The sequence below is a fragment of the Camarhynchus parvulus genome, unplaced genomic scaffold (genome assembly GCF_901933205.1).
Source record: "Camarhynchus parvulus unplaced genomic scaffold, STF_HiC, whole genome shotgun sequence".
In the NCBI taxonomy this organism is placed as follows: Eukaryota; Metazoa; Chordata; class Aves; order Passeriformes; family Thraupidae; genus Camarhynchus; species Camarhynchus parvulus.
In genome coordinates, this window is record NW_022148391.1 from 30492 (window position 1) to 57332 (window position 26841).

Genomic DNA, 26841 nt, shown 5'->3' on the forward strand with positions numbered 1-26841 from the left:
TCCGCCGCCGTCTGATGAGCCGCGGCCCCGCTGCACCGGGCAGCCGCCGCCCGCCGCCCCGCCGCGCCCCGCCGCCGCCCGCCAGCATGTACCTGCACCCGGAGGCTGCCAGCGCAGGTGAGCCCCGGGCCGCCGGGGAGGGGGGGACGGACACACGCAGGACGCGGGGACACGCACCGGGGGTGGCCGACCGCTCGCCGCCCCCCCGGGGATCCGCCGTGGCCGCTGCCCGCTTCCCCCCGCGCCTCCCCGGGAGTTACGGTAGTTTGGGGAGAAAGTCACCGCCGCCGCTGTCACCGCGCTGCGGAGCTGCCGGAGCCACCGACACCCCCCGCCCGGCGACACCCCAGCCCCCGCGGGCAGCATCCTGCTCCCCAGCCCCCCAAAAAACACGGGGCGAGCCCCAAATCCCGCTGGGCGCCGGCGCCCAGACAAACACCCAGCACATCCCCCCTCTCCTCACCCTGCGGAACTGCTGGAGCCCCGCATCCCCCCCGGGACACCCCAAGCCCCGGGGGCAGCATCCCGCTCCCCAGATCCCCAGCAAACCCCCGGACCCCCGGGAGAGCCCCAAATCCCGCCATCCAGACCAGCATCCAGCGCTCAGCACATCCCTGCTCCTCACCTGCCGCCCCCTCCGTCCTTCTGGGGGTCCCCCTGCCCCGTCCTGCTGCACCTCCGGAATGACACCGGGACACGCGGGGGTGGGCGGCTGGGGAAGGGGCTTTCTCCGCCGCGGATTTGCTGAGCTCATGCTGGGAAGGCAGCAGTCGGCCCCGCACCGGGGAATCTGGGACGCTGGCGGGGACGTTTTGGGGGTGCTCGAGCCCGGTGCGGAGACACAGCGATGCCGCCGGAGCGATGCGGATCAGCGGGGCCTGGCGGCCGTCCCCGGCCGTGTCCCGGGGCCCGGGGAGCGGGCAGAAGGACGGCGTGTCCTGCGGTGGCGTGGGGACGTGCCGGCGGGGACGCGGGGACAGCGGGCGCCGCCGGGGAGAGCTGCAGGTGCCAGGCCTGCGGGATCCGGCGGGCTGGGGCGCGCCACGCGCTGTCACCCTCGGCAGGTGACGGCGTCACCGCTGCCCGGGAGTTGGCGGCTCCGGCCGAGCTGCCTTCGAGGGGAACTTTGCGCCTGCCCGCGGGCTGAGCGCTCCCACCGGGAGCGGCTCCATCCCGGGCCACCGCGACCCCGCAGGGATGCCCGGAGCGCGGCACGGCACGGCTTGGCCCAAGGTCACCCGGGGGGGGGTGGCACAGGGGGGACGCCAGCCTGTCCCCGCCGGCAGCAGCCTGACAGGGCTGCCCTTCCCTCCCGGTGCCCGAGATTTGCTCCTGCTTTGTTCCCCCTCCAAACTTTGCACCTGCCCCCAGTTTGTCCCCCTTGTCCCTGCCAGATGTCCCCGTCGTTGGCCGGTGGGCCACTGACGGCTGCTTGTGCCATGGCCAGCTCTGCTTGGCAGGCTGGAGGCTCCCAGGGCAGAGCTCGAGCTGCCGGATTTGGGGGGACAGAGCCCCTCTCCCCGCTTCCCAAATCCCGTGCTCCCCGGCTCCCGGGGCTCCCGTCACGTGGGAGTTTTCCCACGTCACGGGCGGCGGCTGTGGAGCCGTGGGGTGCTGGGGTGCGCACACCTGTGCAGGCGCCCTGCCACTGCCTGCTTCCCTGCGGGTTCCCACCTTGCCCGGATTTTCCAGGCGTGCTGCTGACGGGGTGCCGGGTCTGTCCCCCACCCTGGTGGAGGCTGAAGGGGTGCTGTCATCTCACACCCCCGCAGGATTTGGGAAGAGCCAGCCAAGCCGCATCCCGGGGTGAAGCAGTGCCTGTTGTTCCCCCAAAACGCCGCCCGAGGTGGCACCAGCCTCGTCCTCCTCGTCCCCTGCTCCGTGTCACCGTGCGGGGACAGTGGCTGCGGCCCCCAGAGCTGGCTGCGTGTCATGGGGGGAGAAGATGCCGGGAAATTCGGGAAACTTTGCTGCCCAGGGGAAAATGGATCTGGGGGGTAACTGGAGCCCGGAGGTGCTGCTGGGGGGGTCTGGTTCTGGGGTTGGAGACGCCCGAGGGACTCTGGTCTTGCCTGGCGAAGGGTGTTGGGAATTGGGATCAAGCTGAGGCGCTTCCCAAAGCGGCTCCCGCCAGCTGGAGGCATTTTTGGGGAGCCGCAGGGGGCTGTGCTGCTGGGAGACCCCCGAACCATGCGTCAGGAGACCCGCGTCCAAGCGCCAGGCAGAGCTTGGGGCTGCCCGCAAAGGTGCCCTCTGTGCCACAGGGACAGCGTCCCCCTTGCTTTGGGCACACCGGACAGCTCCCCTGTCCCTGCCAGACTCCCCGCACCCCATCCCTGTCCCCGCTGCTGGCACCAGCTGTCCCCTCTGGGGTGACATTCGCGTCCCCAGGGCTCCATCACAGCGCAGCAGCGAGCGGGTGCCGGGGGCCCTGCTCCCCACGTCCCCATCTTTCCCGGCTGGAAGCCTTCCGAGCCGAGCCGCGCGGCGGCTGGAGGTGGTGAATCAATAACCAGGCAGCAGCTGCCTGTTTTCCCCCCGCACCGCCTCGGAGCGGGCGATGGAGCCCCTGGTGCTGGCGGGGCCGTGGGAGCAGCTCCCCGGGGCTCGGGAGGAGCCGGCACAGGGCGAGGAGCGAGGCGGGGGCCGGCGGAGGGGCTGCGAGCGGGATGAGGGAGCGTGACGGGCGGGAAGGCAGACAAAGAGCGCAGGGATGGCAGCGCACGGGCCTCGCCGGCAGCCGGGCACCTGCTGCAGCCTCGCGTCCCGCACGGTGCCCGCACGGAGCGGGAGCCCCCGACCCACCGGGACCCCCGCTCTGGGGTCCCCCTCCCAGCCAGCCCCTCCGCTCCAGCCCGAGGGAGGCTCCCGCCGGCGTCTCGGAGCATCCCCCGCGGCCTCACCCCGGCCCTTTGTCCCCCACGGCGGCTCCATCCCATTTTCCCTGGCGGTGGGGGGTCCACGCGGATGCCGAGCCCCCCACGGTGGGCGTTCCTTGCTCCCAGCGGCCGCCAACAATTCCAACCCTTTCAGCCTCCCCACACCCGCCCTGGCGTGTCCCAGGACCCCCCTGAGCACGGCTGGGCCACAGCAAGGACAAGGATTGGGGGGCTCCCCGCCGGGCGGGGGATCTGGCAGGGAGGTCTCGCTGATCCCCCCTGACTCCGAGGAGCAGCAGAGGAGCTGGAGGCGGCTTTTCCAGCGCCTGATCTCGCGGCTTTTCCGCCTGCCGAGGAAGGAGGGGGGGAGCGGGGAATGAAGACAGATGCAGATAATATCGCTGCCACCCCCCGGCCCCCGGGGGCTCAGCTACAATATCCATTATGGATGGATCCGGCGAGGGAACGGCTCCCGGAGAGCCGCCGGAGCGCGGGGATGATGGGCAGAGCCCCAGCGTGGAGCAGGGGGCCGGACCCCCCTGGCTGTGGCTGCCGGGGGGCCTGGGGGACCGTGCGGGGCCGGGCTGGGCGTGGGGGGGCGGCGGGCTGGGATGCGCCAAGCGGAGCATCCCCATCCCTGTGGGTGCCAGCTCGGCTGTGGCACGGGAGGCTCCGCGCCCGCCTGCCCGCCCCGGGTGTCCCCCCAGCGCCCCGTCCCCTCCTGGCGTCCCCGGGCCTGGCTGCAGGAGGGAGAGGGTCACCTTGGGGGGAGTTAATGAGGTTTGAAGGGAAGCGGTCGCGCCGGCGGGGACGGAGCCGGCGCGGCGGCGGAGGGACAGCGCAGCGCAGCAGCCCCGCTCCCGGCCCTCCGAGGGGGGCACAGCCCGCGGGATGCAGCCCGGGGGTTCCGGGTGTCCAGGGAAGGCGGCGTGAGCGGCTCTTCCCCTGCGGATGGGGCTGTGGGACACTGGTGGCTGCGGGGGGCGATGGGTCCTGTCCCCGCTCCACCATGGATGACCATCCCTGCTGCCCCATGGATGACCCTGCCCGGGTGTCCCTGGAGGATGCAGCGCCGGGATCAGGCTCTCCTGGAGGATTTCCGCCACCCTCACCAAGCCCGGGCACCTTCCCATATCTGAGTCCCCAGTCCTTCCTCTGGGGCCTTCCTCGGCCCTTCATTCCCCTCCTCTGCCTCCTCCCTCCGAGCTGCGTTTCTCCATCTTTCCATGTGCTCCCCTCCAACCCTCCTCTTCCTCTCCCAGCACCTCCAGCCCCCGGCTCTGAGGGCTGTGGCCGACCCTGAGCATCCCCCATCCCTGAACTCCCCGCGGGAACCCTGTCCCCACGGTGGCCTTGCTGTCACAGCACGTGTGTCCCGGGTGACGTGACTGGGGGGCACTGCCCGCGGGGAATCAGGGAGCTGGGGAAGCCAGCGGGGGGCTCCTGGAGCCGGCATGGGCTGCGAGAAGCCTGCCCGGCCTTGTTCCCTGCGAGCCGCTGGCTCTCTGCCTTCCCTCTCTCCTGCTGTCACCCGAAGGGCTCGGGAATGATGGAGAGCCCCGGGGCGAGAGGCTAAGTGGCGACGGCGCGAGAGCTGGCAGTGCCACTCGGGATGAGAGCCCAGGCCGCTCCTCCGTGCCCGCTGCCAGCGCCAGGAGAGCATCCTGCGCCAAGGGACGGGGGGCTGGGGTGACTCCAGGGTGGGGAGTGATGCCCGAGGGCTCGTTTGGGAGCAGGGATAACGTGGAGCACCAGCCTGGCCAGGGGATCAGCGGTGTCCTCTGGGGAGCTGGGGCTGGGATGGGGATTGGGATGGGGATGGGGATGGGGATGGGGATGGGGATGGGGATGGGGATGGGGATGGGGATGGGGATGGGGATGGGGATGGGGCTGGATGCAAACTGCCAGAGCAGAGGGGGCTCCGGAGGTCTGGGTGCTCCTCAGGAAGAGAGGAACGGTGGGGACCACGAGGCAGAGAAACCACACGGCTCTCCGGAAATCCTCGGCCAAAAATAGCCCGGCACCAGGGAAGGAGCGCCTTCCCTTGCCAAATTCTCCCTCCATGCCCGGCTCCTGCTTGCCGTGGTCGCAGAGCAGGGACGGGTGGCATCAGGGCTGGAGGGGACACAGGAGGGACCCATCCATGCAAGGCAGCTGGTGGGAACAGGGGATGCCTGGGAGCATCTGGCCAGAGCTGTGCAGTGTTTTGGGATGGCGTTCACCTGCGCCAGCCCCCCGTGGTGGGGCCGGTGTTGGTGGGTTCTGCCACCCGAAGCCCCCCAGGACTGGCAGCTCGGCGTGGGGGAGGCAGAGCCGGCCGGATTGACAGCTCCGGGGGATGGACAGATGGCTGGATGGAGAGGCAGATGTGTACGAGGGATGGATGGACGGATGGATGGATGGATGGAGAAATTGATGGATGTGTTGGAGAGGGGGACGCACGGATAGACAGACAGATGGGGAGCAGACGCCCGTTCCCGCCCAGAGCACGCCTGGGGCGCTGAGCTGTGGCACCGCTCCTCTCCCCCGAGGCTCACCCCAGGATCCTGCCGGGCAGCGGCATGGCCGTGGGGCTTCCAATGATCCCTCACATCTCCAGAGCCCCCGGGAGCACGTGGGCAGGTGGCACCGCCGGGCCCAGCTGGCCCAGCCCTCCAGCTCTTCCACGTGACACGCCAAGCCTGGCTCGCAGCATTCCCAAAATGCCCACTGGGTTGTTACCAGGGATGGCAGCAGAGCCTCGTCCCCCTCCGTGCCCATCCCTTCTCCTCTCCCTGTGCCAAGGGCTTGGATTCCACGTTCCTGCTGTGCCCGAGGGGGTCCGGGCCGGCTCCCCCCCGCCCCACGCCCGGGATCCTGCACAGGAGCGAAAGCTGCAAATTCACAGCTTTTCAGCTGCATCCTAAAAATAAGAGGTTTGGGAAATATCAAGCAAATGAGTGGGAGGAGGAGAAGAGGAGGAATTAATGGCCTGGCGCCAGGAAGGCAGCATCTGGGGAGCCCCGGCGTGACAACGCGGCCACCTCGCTCGGTGCCGTGTGGCCCCGCAGCCCGGCAGCACGAGGGGCTGCTCCGACGCCGCATTCCTGCCCTGTCCCTTCCCATCCCGCGGCTCCTCCCCGGCACCACCATCCCCGTCCAGGCTCGGCGTCACATCCCGCTCCGGCTCCGCAGCTCGCCACCACCACGGCGGCGGCGCACGGTGGAATGTTGGGGAGGGGGGCGGGGGGACGCGCTGCTCGCTTGGCACCTTCTCCCGCTGCCCTTTTCCCGGGAATGCACGCGTTTCCGCTGCCGGTTTGGCGGCTTGGCACATGGAGCCGTTTCTCCGTGTGGAGCTGTGGATGTCGGCTTTGATCACCACTTCCAGGGAGCTCGGCGGGAGCCTGGCCTGGGGGGGCTCCCCACAGCTTTGATTTTCCCCCAGGGTGCTTGGCATCCATGGATCTCGCCGCTGGAACAGGGTGAGTGGGAGGATGCTCCAGGAGATGGGGCTGCAATACTGAGCAGCAGCGAGGGAGTGTCCACAAAAGCTGGGAATTTCGGAGTCTGGATCCAAAAATGTGGCCCTGAGAGCCTGGACTGGGCCATCCTCACTGGGACACCTGCAGAGAGGTCGGTTCCAGCCGTGGTGCCACAGGTGTGAGGCTTGTTCCAAAGCCTTTGCTCATCCAAAGCCTCTGGCACTCCGTGGAGATTCCAGCCTCTCCATCCTGTGCAGGAGTTATTGTTTGGGAGAGCTGGAACCATCCCTGGATGCCCCTTGCAGGGGCTTTGCCTTCCCAGCCTTGCTCCAGGGCCGTGGGCTTTGGCTGGAAGTGGTGGGTCTGAATCCTGGGATAGGCGCAGGGAAACAGGGAATTGGGGGGAAATGGGTGGAGCTTCCCATGAGCCTGATGGGCCCCAGCGATGCCTGCCCTGGAGCTGAGCGTGCACAGGGCCACCAGCAGCACGAAGCCACCAAGGTGTCCCTGGCTGCTGGACTGCACAGGGACACCGGGATGCACAGGGACACCAAGATCCACAGGATCACTGGGATGCCCAGGACTACCAAGATGTTCAGGGACACTGGGTTGCCCAGGGCCACCAGGATGCTCGAGGCCACCAGGTTGCCCATGGCTGCCAGGACACACATGGACGCTGGGATGTGCAGGCTCACAGGGATGGACAAGTCTACCCAGAAGTACAGGATCACTGGGAAACCCAGGGATGCTGGGATGTACAGGATCACTGGGATGCCCAAGGCCACCAGGATGCACAGGATCACTGGGAAGCCCAGTGATGATCACTGGGATGCATCAGGATGCACAGGGACACCAGGATGCCCAGGGACACCGGGATGCACAGGGATGCTGGGATATGCAGGATCATTGGGATGCCCAAGGCCACCAAGATGCACAGGATCACTAGGATGCCCAGGGCAATCAAGATGCACAGGTTCACCAGGATGCCCAGGACAATCAAGGTGCCCAGGGACACCAAGATGCCCGGGGCCACTGGGATGCACAGGGATCCTGGGATATGCAGGATCACTGGGATGCCCAAGGCCACCAAGATGCACAGGATCACCAGGATGCACGGGGACACCAGGATGCCCAGAGCTACCAGGATGCCCAGGGCCACTGGGATGCTCAGGGACACTTCTGGGTGTCCCAGGAATGGGCTGTGCCATGGCTCCCTCACCCACCATTCCCGCACACGCCAGAGCTGAGCCGTGTGTGGGATCCGTCGGCGCTGGCAGCTCTTCCCAGCCCCGGGTGCATCTCACACGCCGCTGGAGAGGACTAATCCCTCTTGGATCTCCGCACCTCTCCTTGTGCCGGGGTCGGGTTTGAAGTGTTCCTTCACATCCATAAAGGCCAGAGCTCGCTCGTGCTCCGGAGGCAGCTAATCCCGAGGCGGCAGGAGCGGCGGATAAAGGAGGATAGGCACGTGACCGCATCCCTGTCTCCCAGACATTCCCCATCTCCCAGTCCGAAGTGGGCACTGTGAAGGGTGCAGGGAGCTCCCTGCTTGTCCTACATCTGCCATGGAGACCCTTCCCCCGAATCCACAACTGTCTCCCCTGGCACAGGGACCCTCTTCCCTCACATGAGGACCCTCTGCCTGCATCCAGAGCCCTCTCCCCCTGGAACAGGGACCCTACCTCCCTGGCTCACGCAGCACAAATCCCACGCTGGAGAGCTGCGGCGCTAAGGAGGCAGGTAATCCCCTCATCAATACCGGCCTGGAAAAGTGGAATTATATCCCGTCAAGTGGCATTGAATCCTGATGAAAGAGCCGCAGGGATGTTCCACCCCCTTCCATCCCAGCCTCCGCAGCATCCCCTGCTCTGCCAGCACGTGGGACGGGATTGGGACCTCGATCCCTGCGAGGAGCGACGTGTGCTCTCCGCCTCCTGCCCCCCTCACTGCGCCCTCGGGATGAGGCAGGACCAGTGAAGGGCCGCTGGGATTTGGGACCCCATGGCCGTGGACCCCCAAGTCCCTCCCAGCCGTCTCCATGCTCCCGCCTGGATCCGCGCTGGCAGCCGCGGAGATTTATGGAGAGCGGCAGGGAAGGAGGGCCAGCGGCGGCGTAAACAAGCGTCGCGTTTTCACCTTGTCCCCCGCTCCCGGGGCTGTGTCCCGGTGCCAGGCAGCTCCCCGCGTCCCCCCTGGATCCACCCGCCCCAGGGCATCCCGTGCCGCGCATCCCGCCCGGCACAGGGACCCCCGCACCGCGCCCCAGGGCTGGGGACGAGCCAGGAACTCCGAGCGGCTCCGAGTCTTTAATTAATCGAGCGCTAATTGCCTGGAAAACGAGTCATTTAAGTCACGCTGAGGGCGGCGCAGCCTGGGGGCCGGAATCGCTCCCCCCGCCCTGGGGACACGGCGTGATCCCACCGGGAAGGGCCGGACCCGCCCCGTGCACAGGGACACCCCTGGAGCCCCCCAGGCAGGATCCCGCCGGTGAATCCATCAGGATCGCGGGGTGACGCCAGGTTCGGGGGGTGGTGCCACCTTGGCACGGGGAATTTGGCCCCGGGGACCGGCGCTCGCTGATGGCCCTCTCCAGACACCGCCACGGCCGTGGTGGCCACCGCAGCGCCCACCCCTTCCCTCGCCTTCTCCTTTGATTCCCTCTCTCCAGATTAATTTGAGGATGAGCCTGACCCAGCGCGGACCGAAGGATCTGTGGGAGCTCCGGGCTGAGCCAGAGGGGTCACGGTGTTCCCGGGCTGGAGCAGGGAGCACCGAGCGGCGGGGCAAGGAGAGCTCACCCCAATTCCCAGCCCGCCCGGCACGGCCCGGCGCCGCTTGAACTGCTCGGGGTCGCAGCCGAGGAGGGGCGCCCGGAGCTCTCCGGCCGCGCCGGCTGCTTCCCATTCCCCCGGCAGCTTATCCAGCCGGGGTTTATAAATGTTGGAAATTAAGGGCTGGTCCCAAATTCCCTCCTAGGCAACAGTTGCTATGTGAGTTTTATACACAGGCTCCTCGTGATCCGGGAGCGATGGAGGAGCTGCCTTTGGATGGAGAGAGCGCGGGTGCTGCAGGGGGGACCTGTCCCCAAAACCACCCCCACCGCGTGCCACCCTCATCTCCCGCTCAAGGAATTGTCACAAATCTCCCCTTCACGGCCACCACCCCCTTTCCTCGTGGCATTCCAGCGGGGGTGTGGGAGCTGCGGGTGCCTCGGCACGTGCCGGGGGCGATTCCAGAGCCCTGATCCCCCCTCCCGGTCCACTCTGACTCACCCCGGCCTCGGAGCCGCCGGGAATTTTCGTTACAATAACAAGGTCTGCGGGCGAATTAATTATTAACATTTATTGTTTAATATTTATACTGCAGCACCGCTGCTCCCGGCGCTGCTCCGGCCTCGCCGCCTGCCGCCGCCAGCTGCGGCTCCCGCCACGGACAATCCCATCCCGGCGGGCACGGCGGGAGGCGGAGCGTCCACAGGGATGCTGTGCTGGGGGTCCTGCCTGGAGACAAAGCTGAGCCGGTTTGGGGTCCCACTGGACCCCTCCGAGCCGCCTTGGGTCCGCATTCTCATCCCACTGTGGTCATTCTGCATGCTGGGAGTGTGAGCAGAAGTGTTGGATACGGTTGATGGGTCTTTCCCATGTTTTTGGGGTCCTCAAGGTTGTCCCCAAGGCCTGGCTGGGGAGGAGTGGGTCTGCACTGCCATTTGGGATGAATCCAAGTGGGATTGGCCCACAAAGCAGCGGCCGCGGCCTTTGCCGGCGCTCCCAGGGTGCCAGTGGGGATTAAAGATCCAACCTGAGCTCCCGGGAAGTGCTCAGGCCGGGAAGTGCTCAGGCCGGATTCCCCCAGGACACACTCGCCAGAAGCCAAGGGGGCGGCCCGTGGCGGGACACTGCAGAATGGAGTTGGAGCCCGTTGGACCACATTCCCTGTGCTTTCCCTCCCTGTGCCCCGGCGCACGCCAGGGACACCCCAGGATTCAGGTCTGACCCCCGCTTTGTGCTCTGCTCCCCCCAGGGACCCCCTCCCGCGACGTCCTCCTGGTCTCAGCCATCATCACCGTCAGCCTTAGCGTCACCATCGTCCTCTGCGGGATCTGCCAGTGGTGCCAGCGGAAAATGGTGAGTGTCCGCCTTCCCTCCCGCCTCCCTGGCGTCCCGGCGCGGCCCCCGTGCCGCCGGCCAGGGGGCGATTCCCTCTTCTAGGGCAGCAGCAGCCAAGCGGAGGCAGCTCCCCGGAGCTGCCGGCTGCAGCTTTTATTTGGGCTTTTCCGGATGTGCTAATGAAATGTTTGGGCGAAACTGTTTGTGTGGCACAAAGGGAAGTTTCCAAATATATGGATATATATTGGTGACGAGCCGGAACGAGCTGGCCCCTGTCCTGCTGGGCACGCTCCTGCCTGGAAAAGCCCCGTGGGAAGGCGGCCAGCCCTTGCCTGGCAGCGCCTGGTGCCGTGAGCCGTCCCTGCCACCCGCTGTGCATCCCTCCTTCCCTCCCCGACTGCCACCGGGGGCTTGGGACAGCGCTCCCTTCCTCCTCCTCCTCCTCCTCCTCCTCCTCCTCCTCCTCTCCCGGGAGCAGGACGTGCTCGGCCACGTTTCCTTCGCCATCGGAATCGAATCTGGGTCAAGTGCTGCGATGGCAGCGGCGCTTCCCGCCGGGGAGATGCCCACCCCCAGCCGTGGGAAGGCAGCATTCCCTTGGGAATGGGAGAGGGGGTCCGCAGGGCGGTGGGGCAGCGGGAGGGCCCTTCCAGGTGCCGCGCAGGGGATGGGGAGAGAGAGGAAAAAGCTCTGGAAAGGAGGAGGCTGGAGCTGGCAGAGGAACAAAGGAGTGTGAATTGGCCGGGAAGGCGCATCCCGACCGGCCCTCGAGAGCGCCCGGAGCTGGAGCGGCTGTGTGGGAATGACGGCCAAGCCCGGCCGGCTCCGGCCCTGCCCACGCGGCCACCGCGGCCGTGTCCCCAGGAGCCCCGAGCCGCAGCAGCTGGGGACACGGATGAGCACAGGACTGGGGGATGATTCCCTCTGGGATGGCCTCTGAGCATCCAGCGAGGTGAGGCACCCTCGTGCTTCCCGGTGGGATTAGCCCAGGGGCATCCAAGGAAGGCCAGGTGTTCCCCTGCAGCTTCCGGCAGCATCAGCCCTTGGGCATTCAAGGAGATCCAACAGTTCCTGGCAGGATTAGCCAATGTGAATCCAAGGAGGCCCAGGTGTGTTTCCCTGCAGCTCCCAGCAGCATCAGCCCTTGGGCATCCGAGGAGATCCAACACCCCTGCAGCTCCTGGCAGGATTAGCCCTTGGGAATCCAAGAGGGTCCAGGTGTTCCTCTGCAGCTCCTGGCAGGATTAGTCCATGGGCATCCAAGTTCAAACATCCCTACAACTCCCAGCAGGATTAGATTAGTCCATGGGTATCCAAGGAGGTCCAGGTGTTCCCCTGCAGTTCCTGGCAGGATTAGCCCATGGCTGCCCAAGGACACTGTGCTGAGGGTCCAGGTGTCCCAGCAAGCCAAGGAGATGGCTCCATGTGGATATGAAGAGGCTGGGAAGAAGGAGAAAGGAGAAGCATTCCCATTCCATGGGCAGGCGTGGCCAGGCCTGCCTCCTGAGATCCAGGACAGTGGGATGGAAGGGCTGGTTCTCCACCCCATCCTGCTCCAGCAGCTGTTCCCATACAACCTCATCCACCTGGCACTGCATGGAGCATCCTCGCTCCCAATTGTTGGATAATTGGCATTAATTGGCTCCCGCCCACCCTGGCTCAGAGCAGCGCTCGGAACCTGCCGGAGTGCCCTGATTACCAGCCCCAGTTTGGAGCCAGCTCCAGCTTCATTATCCTATGGCAGCACTTCCCTGGCGCTGGGAAAGGTGAACTCAATTAATTCAGGCCCAATTAGGCCTAAAATTATCCACTCCTTCCCAGTGAGGCCATGGAATGGGATGCTGGTGGCTGTGGCCGTGCTGTCCTTGGGGTGAGGCAGGGCATGAGACCCCAGGGACCAAGGGATGGAGCCGTTGGGAATTTTGCTGCTTGGATGGGTGGGATGGAGCCTGGAGACCATAAGGGAAAGGGCAAAATCCAGGTCAAATTCTCTAAGTGGTGGCAGCTCCCATCTTCCACTGGGATACTCCAGGGGTCCTCTGCGACCCCCTGATCCCTCTCTCCTGTCTTTTCCACAGGGAAAGCGTTACAAGACTTCCCTGGAGACTGTGGGAACTCCGGATTCCAGCCGAGGCCGCAGCGAAAAGAAAACCATCAAGTAGGTGCCAGGAATGGGGGGGGAGAGGACGGACAGAGGTGGCCATCCCTTCTCCCGGTGGGAGAGGGGCTTCCTCCAGGGGAGACTGGGAGAGCTGGTGGGTGTCTCCAGCATCCCCGTGTATCCCACTGAGCCGTGGGCATGATGGAGTCACGGGAACGTCGGCGTGGGCGTTCCCAGGGATGCTCCGCGCCTGGGTGTGGATTCTGAGCTCTGCCCGGTGGGGCTGGAGCGGCTCTGCATTCCCTGGGCATTCCATGGAGAAAGGAGAGCCGAGTTGGGGCATTCCATGGTTCTGGGTAGGGAGTGGAGGCTGGAAGCTGAGGGCGTTCTCCTGGGCATCCCAGATCCAGCACTGCCTCTCCACACCCTCCGCAGGCCTGCAGGGAGGAGGGAGCTGAACCACCAGGAGGGAAAAAGCTCCTGCCTGGAATAAGCCTATGGAAAACTTCCTCCCATGGCTGGCCTAGGTGTTATCAGGGTGCAGAGGCACCTGGATGGCTGCTCCCAGCCAACCAGGATGAGCTGGGAACAGAGAGGAAGGCGCATCCCACCCCATGTCATGGCATGGGCATCTTTCCCAAACTCCAGCACATTCCATACATCTGGGATCAACCCGGAGCTGCAGGTGGGCACTGGGGGCTTTTCCAGTCTCCCAGCACCAGCGGGGAGCTGCTGGGTCCCCCAACCCCTGGCACGCAGCTCCAGTGGCTTCCCAGAGCCAGGAGGTGCTGGCAGCAGGCTGGTTCCATGGGAAGGGATCCACAAGGGAAGGGATCTGGAAGAATCTGGAAGGGAAGGGATCTGGAAGAGAAGAGTCTCCAAGGGAAGGGATCCGGAAGGGTCCCCAACACGCAGCACTGTCAGGGTTAACCAAGCGCTTCCAGGAGCCGGCTGGTGAGCAGGCGAGGACACACGAGGACACACGGACACGCGTGCCCGAGGGCGCACGGACACACATCTGGGAATGCCGTGCAGGCACCGCACTCGCCTACGCCTCCGTCACCCCCCACATCCTTCTCTCCTTCCCAGCCGGTGGAGCCGCCCGCTCCTGTCTCTCCGCAGCTCTTCCCATCCTTCCATCCATCCTTCTGTCCGTGCCCGTGTGTGCGTGTGTGTGTGTGTTGGTGTCCGAGGGGTGGGCTCCCTGTCTCTCTCCGCAGGATCCTGGCGCTCCGGGGGCGGAGGGCTGCTTTTCCTTCTCTCTCGCAGGAATTCAGCTTCTCTCTCTTGTATTTCCCTTTTCTTTCTCCCCCGGAATCCGGCCGCTGTAGCGATCTAGACAGAGACTTTTGGAATAACAATGACAACACAGTGCAGCAGAAATGGAGCTCCTACCCTCCCAAGGAGTTTATCCTAAACATTTCTCCTTACGCTCCGTACGGTGATCCGCGCCTTTCCCTCAAGTGAGTCTCTCCTTACCGAGTTTGCTCCGTGTAGTGAGTATATGGGCAGCACCCACTCGCCTTCCTCCTCCTCCTCTTCCTCCCCCTTTCCCTCCTCCTTCTCCTCCTCCTCTTGCTCCCGGGCTCCCTGCACGCCACCCCATGGGCCGTCCCATGGAGACGAGCAACCCCTCCTTCCCGCATTCCCGGGGCCGGCCGGGATTTCCCTCCAGGACGGGGTTGCGCGTTGGGGGCACCCCCTCGGCGCGGGGACGGGTCCCCCCGGGGCTGGGCTGCCGGCGAGCGGGACCCTCCTTCCCGAGCCCTTTCCCTCCTCCGCCCTTTCTCTTGGATGTTTTGCCGAGGCCCCCTCGCACCCCGCGGCCAGGACTCCCCTTTTTTTTTTTTTTTTTTTTTGCAGTGCTGATGTCTCTCTTTCTCTCTCTGTCTGTCTGTCCGTCTCTTGTCCGTCTGCCCCCTCCGGCTCTGTCGCCCTCCCCTCATTCCCCGACGGCTCCCCACGTTTTCCACGTCCATCCGTGTGTCCGTCCGGCTCCTTTCATGTCTGTCTGGGGGGGTCCGGCCGCCGGCCCGGCCCAGTGGCTCTCTGTTATCAGGGGCCAAACTGACGGCGTCGGCCGCCGCCGGGCTGTCCGGGGACCGCGACGGCCGGCCCGGGGACAAGCAGCGGCTCGGCGAGGATGGAATGAGGAGCAGCGTGTCCGCCCACAGCGAGCCCGGAGCTGGAAAGGCGGCACGGGGCCGCTGGCACACGGTGCAGAGCCACTTGGCCGCAGGGAAGCTCAGCCTGTCCAAGTGAGTGAGCACGGCACGGTCCGGCACGGCACGGCCACGGCCGGCAGGCCCGGGGCCCGCTCCCCGTTGAGGATGCGCTTGGATGGGGGACACCGACAGGTCCCCGGGGCCGCCAACAGGTCCCCAGGACCGCCGTGCCGAGGGAGAGGAGGCGTTTCCCGTTCTCCCAGCGGTGTTTGGGCTCAGGGGCAGCGCAGGAGGCGGCCGGGCAGGAGCAGCGCCTTTGGGCGCTGTCCCCAGCGCTGAGGGTGGCCCTGCCCAATCCCGGTGGGAAGCGGCTCAGCATTCACAGCTCGGCTTCTCAGGGCAGGCAGCGCCACCTCGGTGGTGTCCCAAAGGCAGGAGGTGCTGTCCCACGCTCCCATCCCTCAGGGACAATCAGGGACAGTGTGTGGCATCTTCCATCTTCCCTCCCGTGCGCTCCCCTGGCCCCCGGCACATCCACCGGACCCGGCGCCGGCACCACCACCTGATGCCGAGAAAAGTTGAGGAAAGTCCGGAACTTTAGGGATTTAGGGAAAATCCGAGCTCTGCCAGGCTCTGCGGGGCTCCAGGCCGGGGTGGGGGTCTCGGCGAGACCCTTCACTGCTGGCAGCGCCGTGCCTCTGGCGGGGGTGACGGGGGCGCGCCGGCTGTGGGCTCCGTCCGGCGTTCCCGGTCTCTGCTCCGGTTCTCCGTGCTGGGATGCGGCAGCCGGGGGATCCCGGGCACTCCGGGACACCTCGGTGACACCGCCCATTCGGCGTGAGGCTGCTGCGCTCCAGTCGGGCGCTGGGAAGCAGGAGGGAAAGAAAGGCGAGGAAAAGCGGGAGCGGCGCAGCCTTCAGCCGTCCCCCCGCTGGGAATCCGGACAGACGGATGGGATGCAGCAAGGCGGCAAGGGCAGGGTTAAGGGGACGTGGCGGGGCACCCCGCTTTCCAGCATCCCCCTGGCGCAGCGCCGCCGGGGTTGGGGTGCCCGGGGGCCCGTGCCGAGGGTCCGGCGGTGCCGGTGCCAGGGGATCCATGCGGGCACGGGCAGGGCGCGGCGCCGCCTGGCACAGCGCTGGAGGAGCTCGCGCCTCCAGCTGGCGCGGGGCCGACAGGAGCCAGATTTAGTTTCCTGTGACTGAGAGGTTGTAAATTGAACTAATTTAGGATTCGATAGGAAAACGAAAGGAGGTCGGCGGCAGCGCGGAGGTGGGGGGGGCGGCAGCGTCCGGGCAGTGCCTTTGGCCCCAGACGTGGGGCTCCGTCCATCCCAGCTCTCCGCTCCTCTCCACTCCCTTCCCTCCTCTCTCTCTTTCTCCCACCTTTCGCTCTTTCTTCACCTCCTTTTTTTTTTTTTTTTTTTTTTTTGGAGCTGTCTATCCCTCCCCGCTCCTCCTCTGTCCCCGCTGCTGGCACTGCACGATGGCACAGCTTCGCCCCTGACGGGGACAGGGTCCGGGGCTGCTGCCCCAGGCCACTCCTCGGTGCCAGGCGGTGGCCCCGGGAGGATTTTCCTCCCCTGATCTCGTGGCCACGAGCTTCCCAGGCTGCCGTGGGCAATCCGGCGCGGCTGCATGGGCAGCGCCACGCATGTGCTGCATGGCCAGCGCCGCTTCCTTGGGGCATCCCGCTGCTCTCTCCGCTCCGCCGCCCACACGAGGCCCGTCCGCTCCGGGCTCTGCGTCCCACCAGAGCTGCGTCCGTATCCCCCAACCCCATGATCTCCCGCCCCGGTTGGAGCCTGGCTTGGCCCTGGGGACGCCTCGCTGGAATGTCACCACCGCGGGGGTTCGGCCCCCGCCGCGGCGCTGCGGGATTCCTCCCTTCCCGCAGCGTGCAGCACGGAGGGGCAGGGACGCCGAGCCCCCGCGGCGCCGCTGCTGGGCGCTGGGCTGGACTGGGAGGGACTGGGACGCTGGGATGGGCTGGCTGGCAGCACGTGAGCGGGCGCCACGGGATTTGCCTCCCCGCAGCAGCCTAATTATCCCGCAGAGCAGGTCGGCCGGCGTGCTGGGAAGGCGCTGGCGGAGCGGCGGCCGCGGGAGCGGGTGGGCATCCGGCCCTGGCGAGCCCCCCGGGAGGCAGGATGGTGGCGGCCCGAGCCCCCCGCGCCGCCGGCAGGGCCGAGCCGCGGGCGAGGGGCGGAGGATCCGGGCGCTGCCCTCGCTGGCTCCCGCCGGAGCGCTCCCTGCGCTGGGGCATCTTCTCTCTAACTCTCTTCTTTTCCTTCCTCCAATTTTGCCCCTTCACCTTCTTCTCCTTTCTCTCCTCTCCTCTACCCTTCCTCTCCCTAAGTTTCGAGGACTCCACCCTGTCCACAGCCACTACCCTTGAGTATATCCCCACCTCAGCAGGCGATCCCAAATTCCAGAGGCCCCGCACGCTCGTGCGCCAGCAAAGTCTGCAGCAGCCCCTGAGCCAGCACCAGCGCGCCAACCACAGCCAGCCCACCACCAGCCAGAGCCTGGGCCACCTCCAGGCCCACAGCGGCTCCTCCGCCGCCGCCGCCAACTCCCGGGGCTCCCGCGGCGGCGGCCCGGCGCGCCAGGGCACGGCCGCCGGCTCCAAGCAACGGATGGCCGGGGGCAGGAGCCGCTCCAACCCCGGCAGCTGGGACCACGTGGTGGGGCAAATCCGCAACCGCGGCTTGGACATGAAGTCCTTCCTGTAAGTGTGCGTTCGCCATCACTGCCCTCTGCATTCTCCTCTCCACCCCCGTCCACTCCTCTCTCCATCCCTTCCCCTCCTTTGCTCTCTCTGCTCCATCACTCTCCATCACTGCTCTGTCCTTCCGCTCTTTTGCTCTCTCCACCCCTCTGTCCATTGCTCTCCTCTGCTCCTTTGCTCTCTCCATTCCCTCTCCATCCCCCTCTGCTCATCCCTCTCTAGAGCCCTCTCTCCCTCCCTCTCTCCTCTACTCCTTCCTTCTGCTCATCCCTCTCTCCTCGGCTCCTTTACTTGCCCCGGCACGGCCGCTCATCTGTCACCCCCTCGGGGACACGCTGCCCCTGGCCCTTGGGAAGGTCCATGTCCCCCCCGGCTCACGGGGGCTCAGGGAAGGGCTCGTACCCTTTCTCAGTGAGCTTTGCCACATTCCTGGCTATCCCCTTCCATCCCCAGCGACGGCCACCAGTGAGGTCCCCAGGGAGGGACGTTGTCCCGAGTTGTCACGGTGCGGGTGGCAGAGTCCCCCGTGCCGGGTGACCGTGAGTTGAGCCCCGATGTCATTCCCAGCCAGAGGAGCCGTGGGATCTCTAATCCGCCTTAACCCCATCTCCTCCATTGGCGCTGGATTTCCAGCATCAAACCCCGGGGACTAATCCGAGTCCCGTGTTGTCACCCTGTCTCGGCACATGACATTGTCCCTCCTCTGCAGAGCTGGGCCCCCGGCTCCATCTTCCCTTGGATTCTCCAGCTCCTCCCTGGCCGCTGTTTGCCCCCGGCATCCTGGAAAATGGAATGCTGAGGTCCCAGCTTTGCTTTCTGCAGGCTGGTGGCACTTGGAGGGGGATGCAGGACTGACCCTGCCCTCCGTGAGCTGACACTTCCTGCATCAGGATTAGATGAGACACACATAAATTTGGGTGCCCATCCCGCTGTGGTGAGAGGGCTGAACCTTCCTCCAGGCACCCTGGGGTGCACTGCCCACCATCCCCTCTCCGCTCTCCCAGCTTCCTCCCAGCTCCATTTCCCGGCTTCCCGATGTGGAGCTGCGGCTCACCAGCCATCCCGAGGGTCACGTTCTCCCTGTTTACCCAGCGCCGGTGCTGGTTCCAGCCTGACTTGGCGGAGAGGGAGCAGCCGCAGAGCCCAGACGTGCCGAGTCAGCGCCGCTTCCCAGCGGAGGAGCCGCTGTCATTCCCCACCGCCTCTTTCCCCATCCATCGATTCTTCTTTCGCTCTTTCACCCCGTTCACCCTCCCCGGCGCCGCGGCGTAAATGCAGTTACAGACCCGGGGAGGTCAAAGAGCCTGGCCATGGCACCGCCAATCCCTTCCTCCATGGAATGATGCTGGCACCTCACTCCTGTCACGCTCTCCCTCATTCCCAGCCCCCCCAGGCATCTTTTCCCCCCTTTCATCAGGATTTTGGCACCCTCCCTGCCCGGACCGGTGGAGGAGAGGGGCAGCGCGGGTATCCACGCCTGCCGGGCTCCCTGGAGCCGGCGCCTTTCTCCCCGCAGCCCTGTGCGCCCATCCCGGCCGCCGTCACCTCGCAGGAGCCGGCGGGGAGAGCCGGGGTCCCCTCGCCGCCGGGGGTCCGCGGGACGCCGCCGGCTCCTGCCGGTTCCCTGCCTCACGCTGTGTTCTCCTCTCTCTTTCTCTCTCTCTCCCGCTGCCGGCGGGGCCGCCCGGGCAGGGAAGGCCGGATGGTGGTGCTATCCCTGGTTCTGGGACTCTCAGAGCAAGATGACTTTGCCAATATTCCCGACCTGCAACCCGCTGGGACGCAGCCGAACCAGGCGAACGCTCAGGGGGACAAGAGGTATGAGCGAGGACGAGGCCAGTCCCGCAGGAGGAGGAGACGAGGGCCTCACCCAGGGTGGAGGAGGAGGAGGAGGAGGAGGCTGGCCTCGTGGAGCGCGAAGGTTGGAGCGGCACAGGGTGGCCCAGCGGGCACCGGGACGTCTGAGCTCTCCCCGGCACCGGCACCCGCGGTTCTGCCTCTGGAGCAGCGGCACCGAGAGGACCCCCATCCCTTCCTCCTCCCTCCTCCCTCCTTCCTCCCCCTCCTGCCCTTTCCGGCCCTGGCTGCATGCGGGGAAGGGGGGCGGGGGACACGCTCAGGGACAGGGGGGCACGGGGGATACCCCCCGAGCGATGTCGCATGGGCTGAGCCGCGTTCCATCCCGACACGCTGCTGCCACCTCCATCCCGGCGGGATGGGCAGCTCCCCCGGGGACCGGGGACACCGCTGCGGTGGCAGGGGGGCAGAGCGAGAGCCACAGGCCGGGAGGACGCCGTACCCCCGTTCTCCTCCAGCACGGCACAGCCCCTCGCCCCCGGCTGCTCCCGCATTCCCGGCGCGCCGCAGGCTCGGCAGCGCATCCAGCGCCGGCACCGGCGCCCGGCCGCGGCCACGGCGCTGGCTGGCAGAGGCAGAGGGTCCGTGCGCCGCCGGCAGCGGGTGTTCATCCCCTCCGGAGCGGGGAGGAGGTGTGAAGCCGGCGGGCGCTGCCTCCCCGTGTGCTCGGCGTGCGGATGAACTGGCACCGTTCTCGCCCGCCGGCTATTTTTACCCTGCTCCGCTTGGTTTCGCTCCATCTTTTAGCACTTCCCTCCCCGGCGTCGCGCTGCGCAGCCGGTCCCCGCCGGGAGCACCGGCAGCCCGTGCCGGCCGCCGGCTGCCCCGTGCCGAGGGGACGGGGACGTGGGACACGGCGGGTGGGTGGCTGTGCCGCAAGACCCCGCTGCCTGCTTCCCGCTTGCCGCAGCTCCCTGCTCCCAAACCCCATCCCAGCACGTGCATGGCACTCCCCACCTCCATCCCTCCCGCTCCTGGTTCCCTGGACCCCGCAGGACGCGGCGGGATCAGCCGGCGGAGGGGACGCGCTCCGGCAGCCTCGGCTCTCTCCCGCCCCACGACGCTGCCGACCACCCGCTCTTCTTCCTCAAAACATCTCCTCCATCCCTGTTTCGCAGCTTCTTCCTTCCAGCCTGTCCCCGGCGGCTCCAGCCTCGGCGTGTCTCCTGTCCCGGCGACTCCGTCTGTCCGTCCACCCTCCCCGCTCCTCTCTCCCATTCCCTCCCGGCAGGCCGGCGCTGGACGACGCTGCTCCTCCTTTCTTTTGCTCTCTCCCGCTCTCTCTCCCGCTATCCGTGACCTCCGCCGGCATTCCCGGCTCCACCGGCGCCTCCTCGCTCAGCGGCCGCGCCGCCGGCTCCTTCACCTTCATTTTCCCTGGTTTTAACCTGATTTTGCCTCTCCAGCTGCCTCGGCCTCTCCGGTCCTTTCTGGGTGCCATCCCGTGTGTGCGTGTGGGTGTTCCCATCGCCCCCCCATGTCCCCTCCCCGTGCGTCTGCGTGTGCTTGGCGTGGTGGCGTGTGTCCGTGGCATGTTGTGGCTTCCCGTGTGTCCCTGCGCCTCTCGGTCCGTCTGGTGGTTTGTCACCGTGTCCCAGCTCGGACAGGAACCGTGGCGGGGGGTTGGGAGCATCCCGGGCTGCCTGTCCCCTCCGCCACGCACCTGTGTCCCGTTGTCCCTGTGCCTCGTGGCAGCGTGGCCTCGGCACATTCCCGCTTGTCTCCATCGCTGCTCTGTCCGTCTGCCTCCCACCGCTCCCAGCTGCCCACCCTGCCCGGCACTGTGCCTGGGAGCCACCGTGTGTGGGGACAGCCAGGACAGTGATTCCAGGGGTGCGAAATGGGGCAGGGGGCAGCGAGCCCACGTGGAGCACCCGTGGGTGCCTGGCACCCATCGGGTTAAGGAGGGTGTTGGTGTGTGAGGAGCAGCCAGAGCCGTGGGTGCTGTGGGGACCACGCTGTCCCTGCCATCGCCGTGGGACGTGGCCAGGGGGACCTGCTGCCGTGCCCTACAGGTGCCAGGCCACCAGCTGGCTCTGGGACAGGGCCGGGATGCTGGCGGGCTGCAGCCACCGCGTGTCCCAGCAGCGTCCATTGCTGGCTCAGTATCCACTGGCAGAGGGCACCCGGGAAGCCCCTTGCTGTCTCGCCCTCGGCTCCCGGCCCCTCTCCTCCAAGGCCTCTCTTCCCGCAGGTTGCCGGCTGCTGGGAAGGCTGGGAATGCGGCACCGGCACCGGGGCAGCCGCCGCACGATGAGTCCGACCGCAAGACGGAGCCGCACTCCTCCGTCTCCGACCTGGTCAACTCCCTGACCAGCGAGATGCTCATGGTGGGTGGGTGGGGTGCGCTGGGTTTGGGGGTCTCCATGCTCAGTGTCCAGCCCTCCCAGCTCTTCCCCGCGCCATCCACAAGCGCTCCGGCACGTCCCTGCCCGCTGTGCCAAGTCCCCGTCGGCCGAGCCGACGCGCCGCGGATGTGTGCCCCAGGCTGGCACGAGGGAGCGAGCAGTGCTGGACACGTGAGGGATGCGCTGTCAGGAGGAATTTGGCTAATTGGAGCTCCCGTTCCACGGGACGAGTGGCGCCGAGCCAGGAGCCGTCGGACGCGGTGGGGGCAGCGGGAAGCCGGGCAGAGGCTGATGTCCCCTGACAGCTGGCGGGGCTGGGGTCTGGGGGACGGGGGTCGGGTCCCCGCCAGTCCCCAGCTCTGCGCTCACCCCCCTCCTCTGCCCCCCTCCCGCAGCTCTCCCCGGGCTCCGAGGATGACGAGGGCCACGAAGGCGTCAGCCGGGAGAACCTGGGCCGCATCCAGTTCAGCGTCGGCTACAACTTCCAGGAGTCCACCCTGACCGTGAAGATCATGAAGGCGCAGGAGCTGCCGGCCAAGGACTTCAGCGGCACCAGCGACCCCTTCGTCAAGATCTACCTGCTCCCCGACAAGAAGCACAAGCTGGAGACCAAGGTCAAGAGGAAGAACCTCAACCCGCACTGGAATGAGACCTTCCTCTTTGAAGGTATGGATTGGGATGGGCTGGAGGGGATCAGGGTGGGAGCGGAGCCTCCTGGGGTTCAGCTCAGCTCGAGTGATGCGATGGGTTGGCCAAGCCACTGAGGCCAGGCTGGATGTGCATCCCATAAAGGGGATGTAGGGGAAGGTTTGGAAGGTTCCATACCCCCATGGGTGGGTGCAGGTGTGGGAATTAATGTGGCAGCAGCTCCTTGTACCGTGGGCTGCTCCCCATCCTCTGCCTGGTGCCAGGGTCCTGCCACCAGCCCAGGAAGGGTGGAGTAGTCCTGGAACTGCTCCTCATCTCCTTTGGCTTTTCCATCTGTGTCACAGGGTTCCCCTATGAGAAGGTGGTGCAGCGGGTGCTGTACCTCCAGGTCCTGGACTACGACCGCTTCAGCCGCAATGATCCCATTGGAGAGGTGTCCATCCCTCTCAACAAGGTGGACCTGACCCAGATGCAGACCTTCTGGAAGGACCTGAAGCCCTGCAGTGATGGCAGTGTAAGGCCCTGGACCCCCTCATCCCCCTGGGGAGGGGAGGTGACTCCCTGTCCCTGCAGTGTCCCAACAGGACCACTCCCCATCCCAACAGGGACATTTTCTGCTTCAACATCTGATGGAGATTTTTCTCTTCCCAAATTTTAAATTAAGTAGCCCAAAGTCTCATTTTGGGTCAAATCAAACTGTTTCAGGTAGACCTAAAATGAAAGTTTTTTCCCTCTTCTGCCTCCAGCAAGACCAGAAAATGTCCCACTGGGGGCAGCCCCATTTCCTCCTGCCCTGCCCTGATTTTCTGTGCCTTCCCAAACCGCACCCTTGGGCTGCTCTGGCGGGGGTCCCGTGCCAGCACCCAGCTCCCACAGAGGAGCTCTGGGGGGCATAGGTGTCCTCAGGGAACATGTGTGTCCTGCAGGGAAGCCGCAGGGAGCTGCTGCTGTCACTGTGCTACAATCCCTCAGCCAATTCCATCGTGGTAAACATCATCAAGGCAAGGAACCTCAAAGCCATGGACATCGGGGGCACCTCAGGTATGGCACGGGCTGGCCCTGATCCCGGGCAGCATTCCCTGGCTCCCATCCGGGGCTGAGAGCGGCTCCTCTCCTGCCAGATCCCTACGTGAAGGTGTGGCTGATGTACAAGGACAAGCGGGTGGAGAAGAAGAAGACGGTGGTGATGAAGAGGTGCCTGAACCCCGTCTTCAACGAGTCCTTCGCCTTCGACATCCCCACGGAGCGGCTGCGCGAGACCACCATCGTCATCACTGTCATGGACAAGGACAGGCTGAGCCGCAATGACGTCATTGGCAAGGTGGGTGACATGCCTGAGGGACACCCAGGTGGGAATCGGGGACAGCCAGACCTGGGGCTGCCAGTGCCTGGTGCCATCTCCAGTGCGGAGCGTGCTGTGAACCCCTCGTGCTGTGTGCCATGGCCACAGAGGGCCGGAGCTCTCCCAGAAAGGCAGGGATGGAGGGATGGAGCATGGGGAGCCACACCGGGATGGATCCCACTCGCTGGGATTACTCCCGGGGACGGGAGCGGTGGAATTATCCATGAAATCACCCAGCTCATCATTAGCGCAACGATGACAAACGAGCGCCATAATCCCCATCCGTGATCCCCAAACGCCGCGCTGGGGTCGGGACGACTCAGCAGTTGGGATAAATCCATTAAATAAATCCCCGGATCAGCGCCGCGGGCTGCCGGGCAGGGGCGGAGGTGGCAGTGTCCCCAGTGTGGGCACATCCAAGAGCCTGATTCCAGGGATGGACAGGCAGTGGCCATTATATCCCACTCTCCGTTAAAACCCCACCGTAGCCTGAGGCTCGCTAATCACTTTTGATCGCATAATTAGCAGCGAGCTCGGCTCCATCCCGGCTCTCCGCGACGATCCGCGGAGCCGTGGCACCGGCTCCCCGAGGTGGCAGAAGCAGCAGCAGCAGTGAGAGCTGGCACACGCGCTTTTCCGCGGTGCCATATGGAAAACTGCGGGATAAAAATAGCCCGGCCCCGTGCCGAGCCCGGAAAAGCGGGGCTGGAGCAGTTTGGGGGTGAAGGCGTCAGCGCCGGGCAGCGGGATGGGTGGGGATGGAGAGGCCGTGGTGGCTCCAGGGATGCGTTTCCCGCAGATTTACCTGTCCTGGAAGAGCGGTCCCGGCGAGGTGAAGCACTGGAAGGACATGATCGCCCGCCCGCGGCAGGCGGTGGCACAGTGGCACCAGCTGAAGGCCTGAGCGCCCCCGGACCGTGGGCTCGGGGTCCCCCTTCCCAGCTCCCAGCCCCTTCCCGCGGCGCTCCCGGCCAGGGGCCGGCGGGACAGCGGCCTGGCTCGCGGGAACCCTGCGGGAGGACGGGGACGGAGCCCCCCCGAGCCCCCGGGTTCGCCTCTCCCTGGGGTGCGGGGGGTGCGGAGCCGCCCCCAGCCCCGGCCGAGGAGGTGCCAGAAGCGATGTCCCCCCCATCCCTATTCCCACCACCGGGCAGGACTTCTGCGAGTGCTTCCAGCCCCGCTCCCGGAGCCCCTCGGCCCCTCCCCGGCCTCGCCCCCCCCTCCATTTCAGGGGGTCAGGCTGCGGGTGCAAGAGGGACCCTCCTCCCTCCCCTTTCAGCTCCATAAAACCTCTCGGAGCCGCCAGCGGAGCCACGGAGCCCCCCTGCCCCACCTCCTCCCCCCGCGCCCCCCTCGAGTCTCCCGGGGCGGGCGGGGGACACCGAGGGGAGGGGACAGCCCCTTTTCCTGGGATCGGAAGCCATGACACAGTTCCTTATCCAAAGCGGGCTCCTTCGTGCACTGCCTTCAGCCGGGTTCGATGCTTTACCTCCGTCTTGGGTTTCGGCGGGAGCGGGGGGGCCCTAAGCCGCCCTGGGGACCCCGGTCCTGCCCTCCCCCCCAGCCCGGGCTGGAAGGGGCCCCTCGGGGGAATGCAGAGCTCCACAGGGTCCCCTTCCAGCCGGGCTGATGCGGGCGCCGGGGCTGCCCCGGGAGCTCCGTGCCCACCCCTGGGGATAAAGGGTGGAGCGAGCGCTGTTGTCCCCATCGAGGGCAGGTGACATTCCCTGGGCTGGTGGCATTCCTTGGGACAGCCAGCCTGGCAGGATCAGTGCCAGCAGCAGCATCCCCACGGAGCCCTGGGATGCACACGCCAGACCCCTTCCCACTCCACTCCCTGGGACCCCCAAAAACAGGGACAGACCCACCTGGGAGCCCCCCCCTCAGGGGTGACAAGGGGGTCGGTGGTGGCTCTCCGTGGCAGACACCAGATCATCCTCAGTCTTCCTGCTCCCCCCGTGGCAACCTTGGCTCCCAGCAGCTCCCACAGCCCCAATTTAGACAATTTTGGACAATCTGGAGAGAAGTCATAATACTGCTATTACAGTAATAACAACGCTTTTAGGGACATTTGTATTTTTGTCATATTCTCTCTTTTTTTAACATAAAAGAAGAGACTTACATGCCTGGGGAAGAGGTGGCAGGGCCAGGGCTGTGCCAAGCCGGGTGCCCCCCACAGCCCCTCGGGCACCCCGCTTTTCCAGGCTGGATTCCTCGTCCGCGGTCGGGCTCCCCGGGGGTTTGTGTGTTCATTTTTAACTCTAGAGCTCGTAGCCGTGATCTTGTTCAGGTTCTCTCTTCTTCATGTGACGGTAACATCCAACTGGTGTGTAAAATAAAGAAAAACAGGACAAAAAAATTTAAAAAAAATTTTAAAAAAGGGAAAAAAAAAAGATAAAAAATCCAATAAAGAGCCTGGCCCAGCCTGGCTGAGGAGCGGCTGGAGCGGGGGGTGCCCGGCTGGCGATGCCAAGGATGGGGCGCACGGGTCAGGGCATCTCCTTTGAAGAATCCTATTTTTGGGGAGTGGGGCCCCTCGTTTTCTGGAGGCAGCCCCTGCTCTCAGTAATAAAGGACAGTCAGTAACTGCCAGCGTGAGTCATCTGTGGGATGGGAGGAATGCAGGGGGTGGATCCTGGGGTGGGAATGGGGGCACCACACGTGGGTGAGCACCACAGTTGAGTTGGGGGGGCAACCCCCCAGCGCTGAGCATCCCCCCCCAGCATTATCCCTCCCAGCCCTGAGCATTCCCACAGTATTATCCCACCCATCACTGAGTATCCCCCCAAAACTCTGGGTTCCTGCTAGGACTGGGATCCCCATGGGGGCTTCAGAAACAGCACTGACCCCCGCAGCCTGCTTGGAGCCAAGCGAGTTTCCATCCCATCCAGGTCTGGGCTGAGCTCCTTGGCATGGGATAGGGACTGGAATGTGGCTCTGAAGGGAAGGAAGAGGCAGGGAACCATATCCTGTGTCCTGGTGCCATGGAAAAGGCACTGGTGGCTGTTAAATAATTCACAGAATGCTGTCTTAAATAAATAAATGAAACTCCAAACGCAGGGATGGCAGGAGGGCCATGCATGTCCTCCCTGCACAGGATAAGACCCCACTGGATCCACCCTTCAGGCTCCGGGATGCAGTGTTGGAGGTGACAGAAGGGGATAACACTGTCCCCTTGCCACCTGCACCCTGGTGGAGAGG

The 26841-nt window shown here is 65.8% G+C and overlaps 1 protein-coding gene across 4 annotated transcripts; it reads left to right on the top strand.

The window, feature by feature from the left end:
• On the top strand, nt 1–26223 carry SYT7 (synaptotagmin 7). 4 transcript variants are annotated; one of them, XM_030970445.1, is made up of 13 exons: nt 1–117; nt 10364–10467; nt 12528–12607; nt 13882–14013; nt 14593–14808; nt 17074–17445; nt 19138–19263; nt 21497–21632; nt 22046–22316; nt 22643–22812; nt 23225–23339; nt 23420–23619; nt 24440–26223. In XM_030970445.1, exons 1-13 carry the CDS (start codon nt 15–17, stop codon nt 24542–24544), a joined length of 2130 nt encoding a protein of 709 aa, XP_030826305.1. In that variant the 5' UTR covers nt 1–14; the 3' UTR covers nt 24545–26223. The 4 variants fall into 4 exon arrangements, with proteins under 4 accessions (XP_030826305.1, XP_030826306.1, XP_030826307.1 ...); XM_030970446.1 differs by lacking the exons at nt 17074–17445; nt 19138–19263; XM_030970447.1 differs by lacking the exons at nt 14593–14808; nt 17074–17445; nt 19138–19263.
• Nucleotides 26224–26841: the final 618 nt, after the last annotated feature.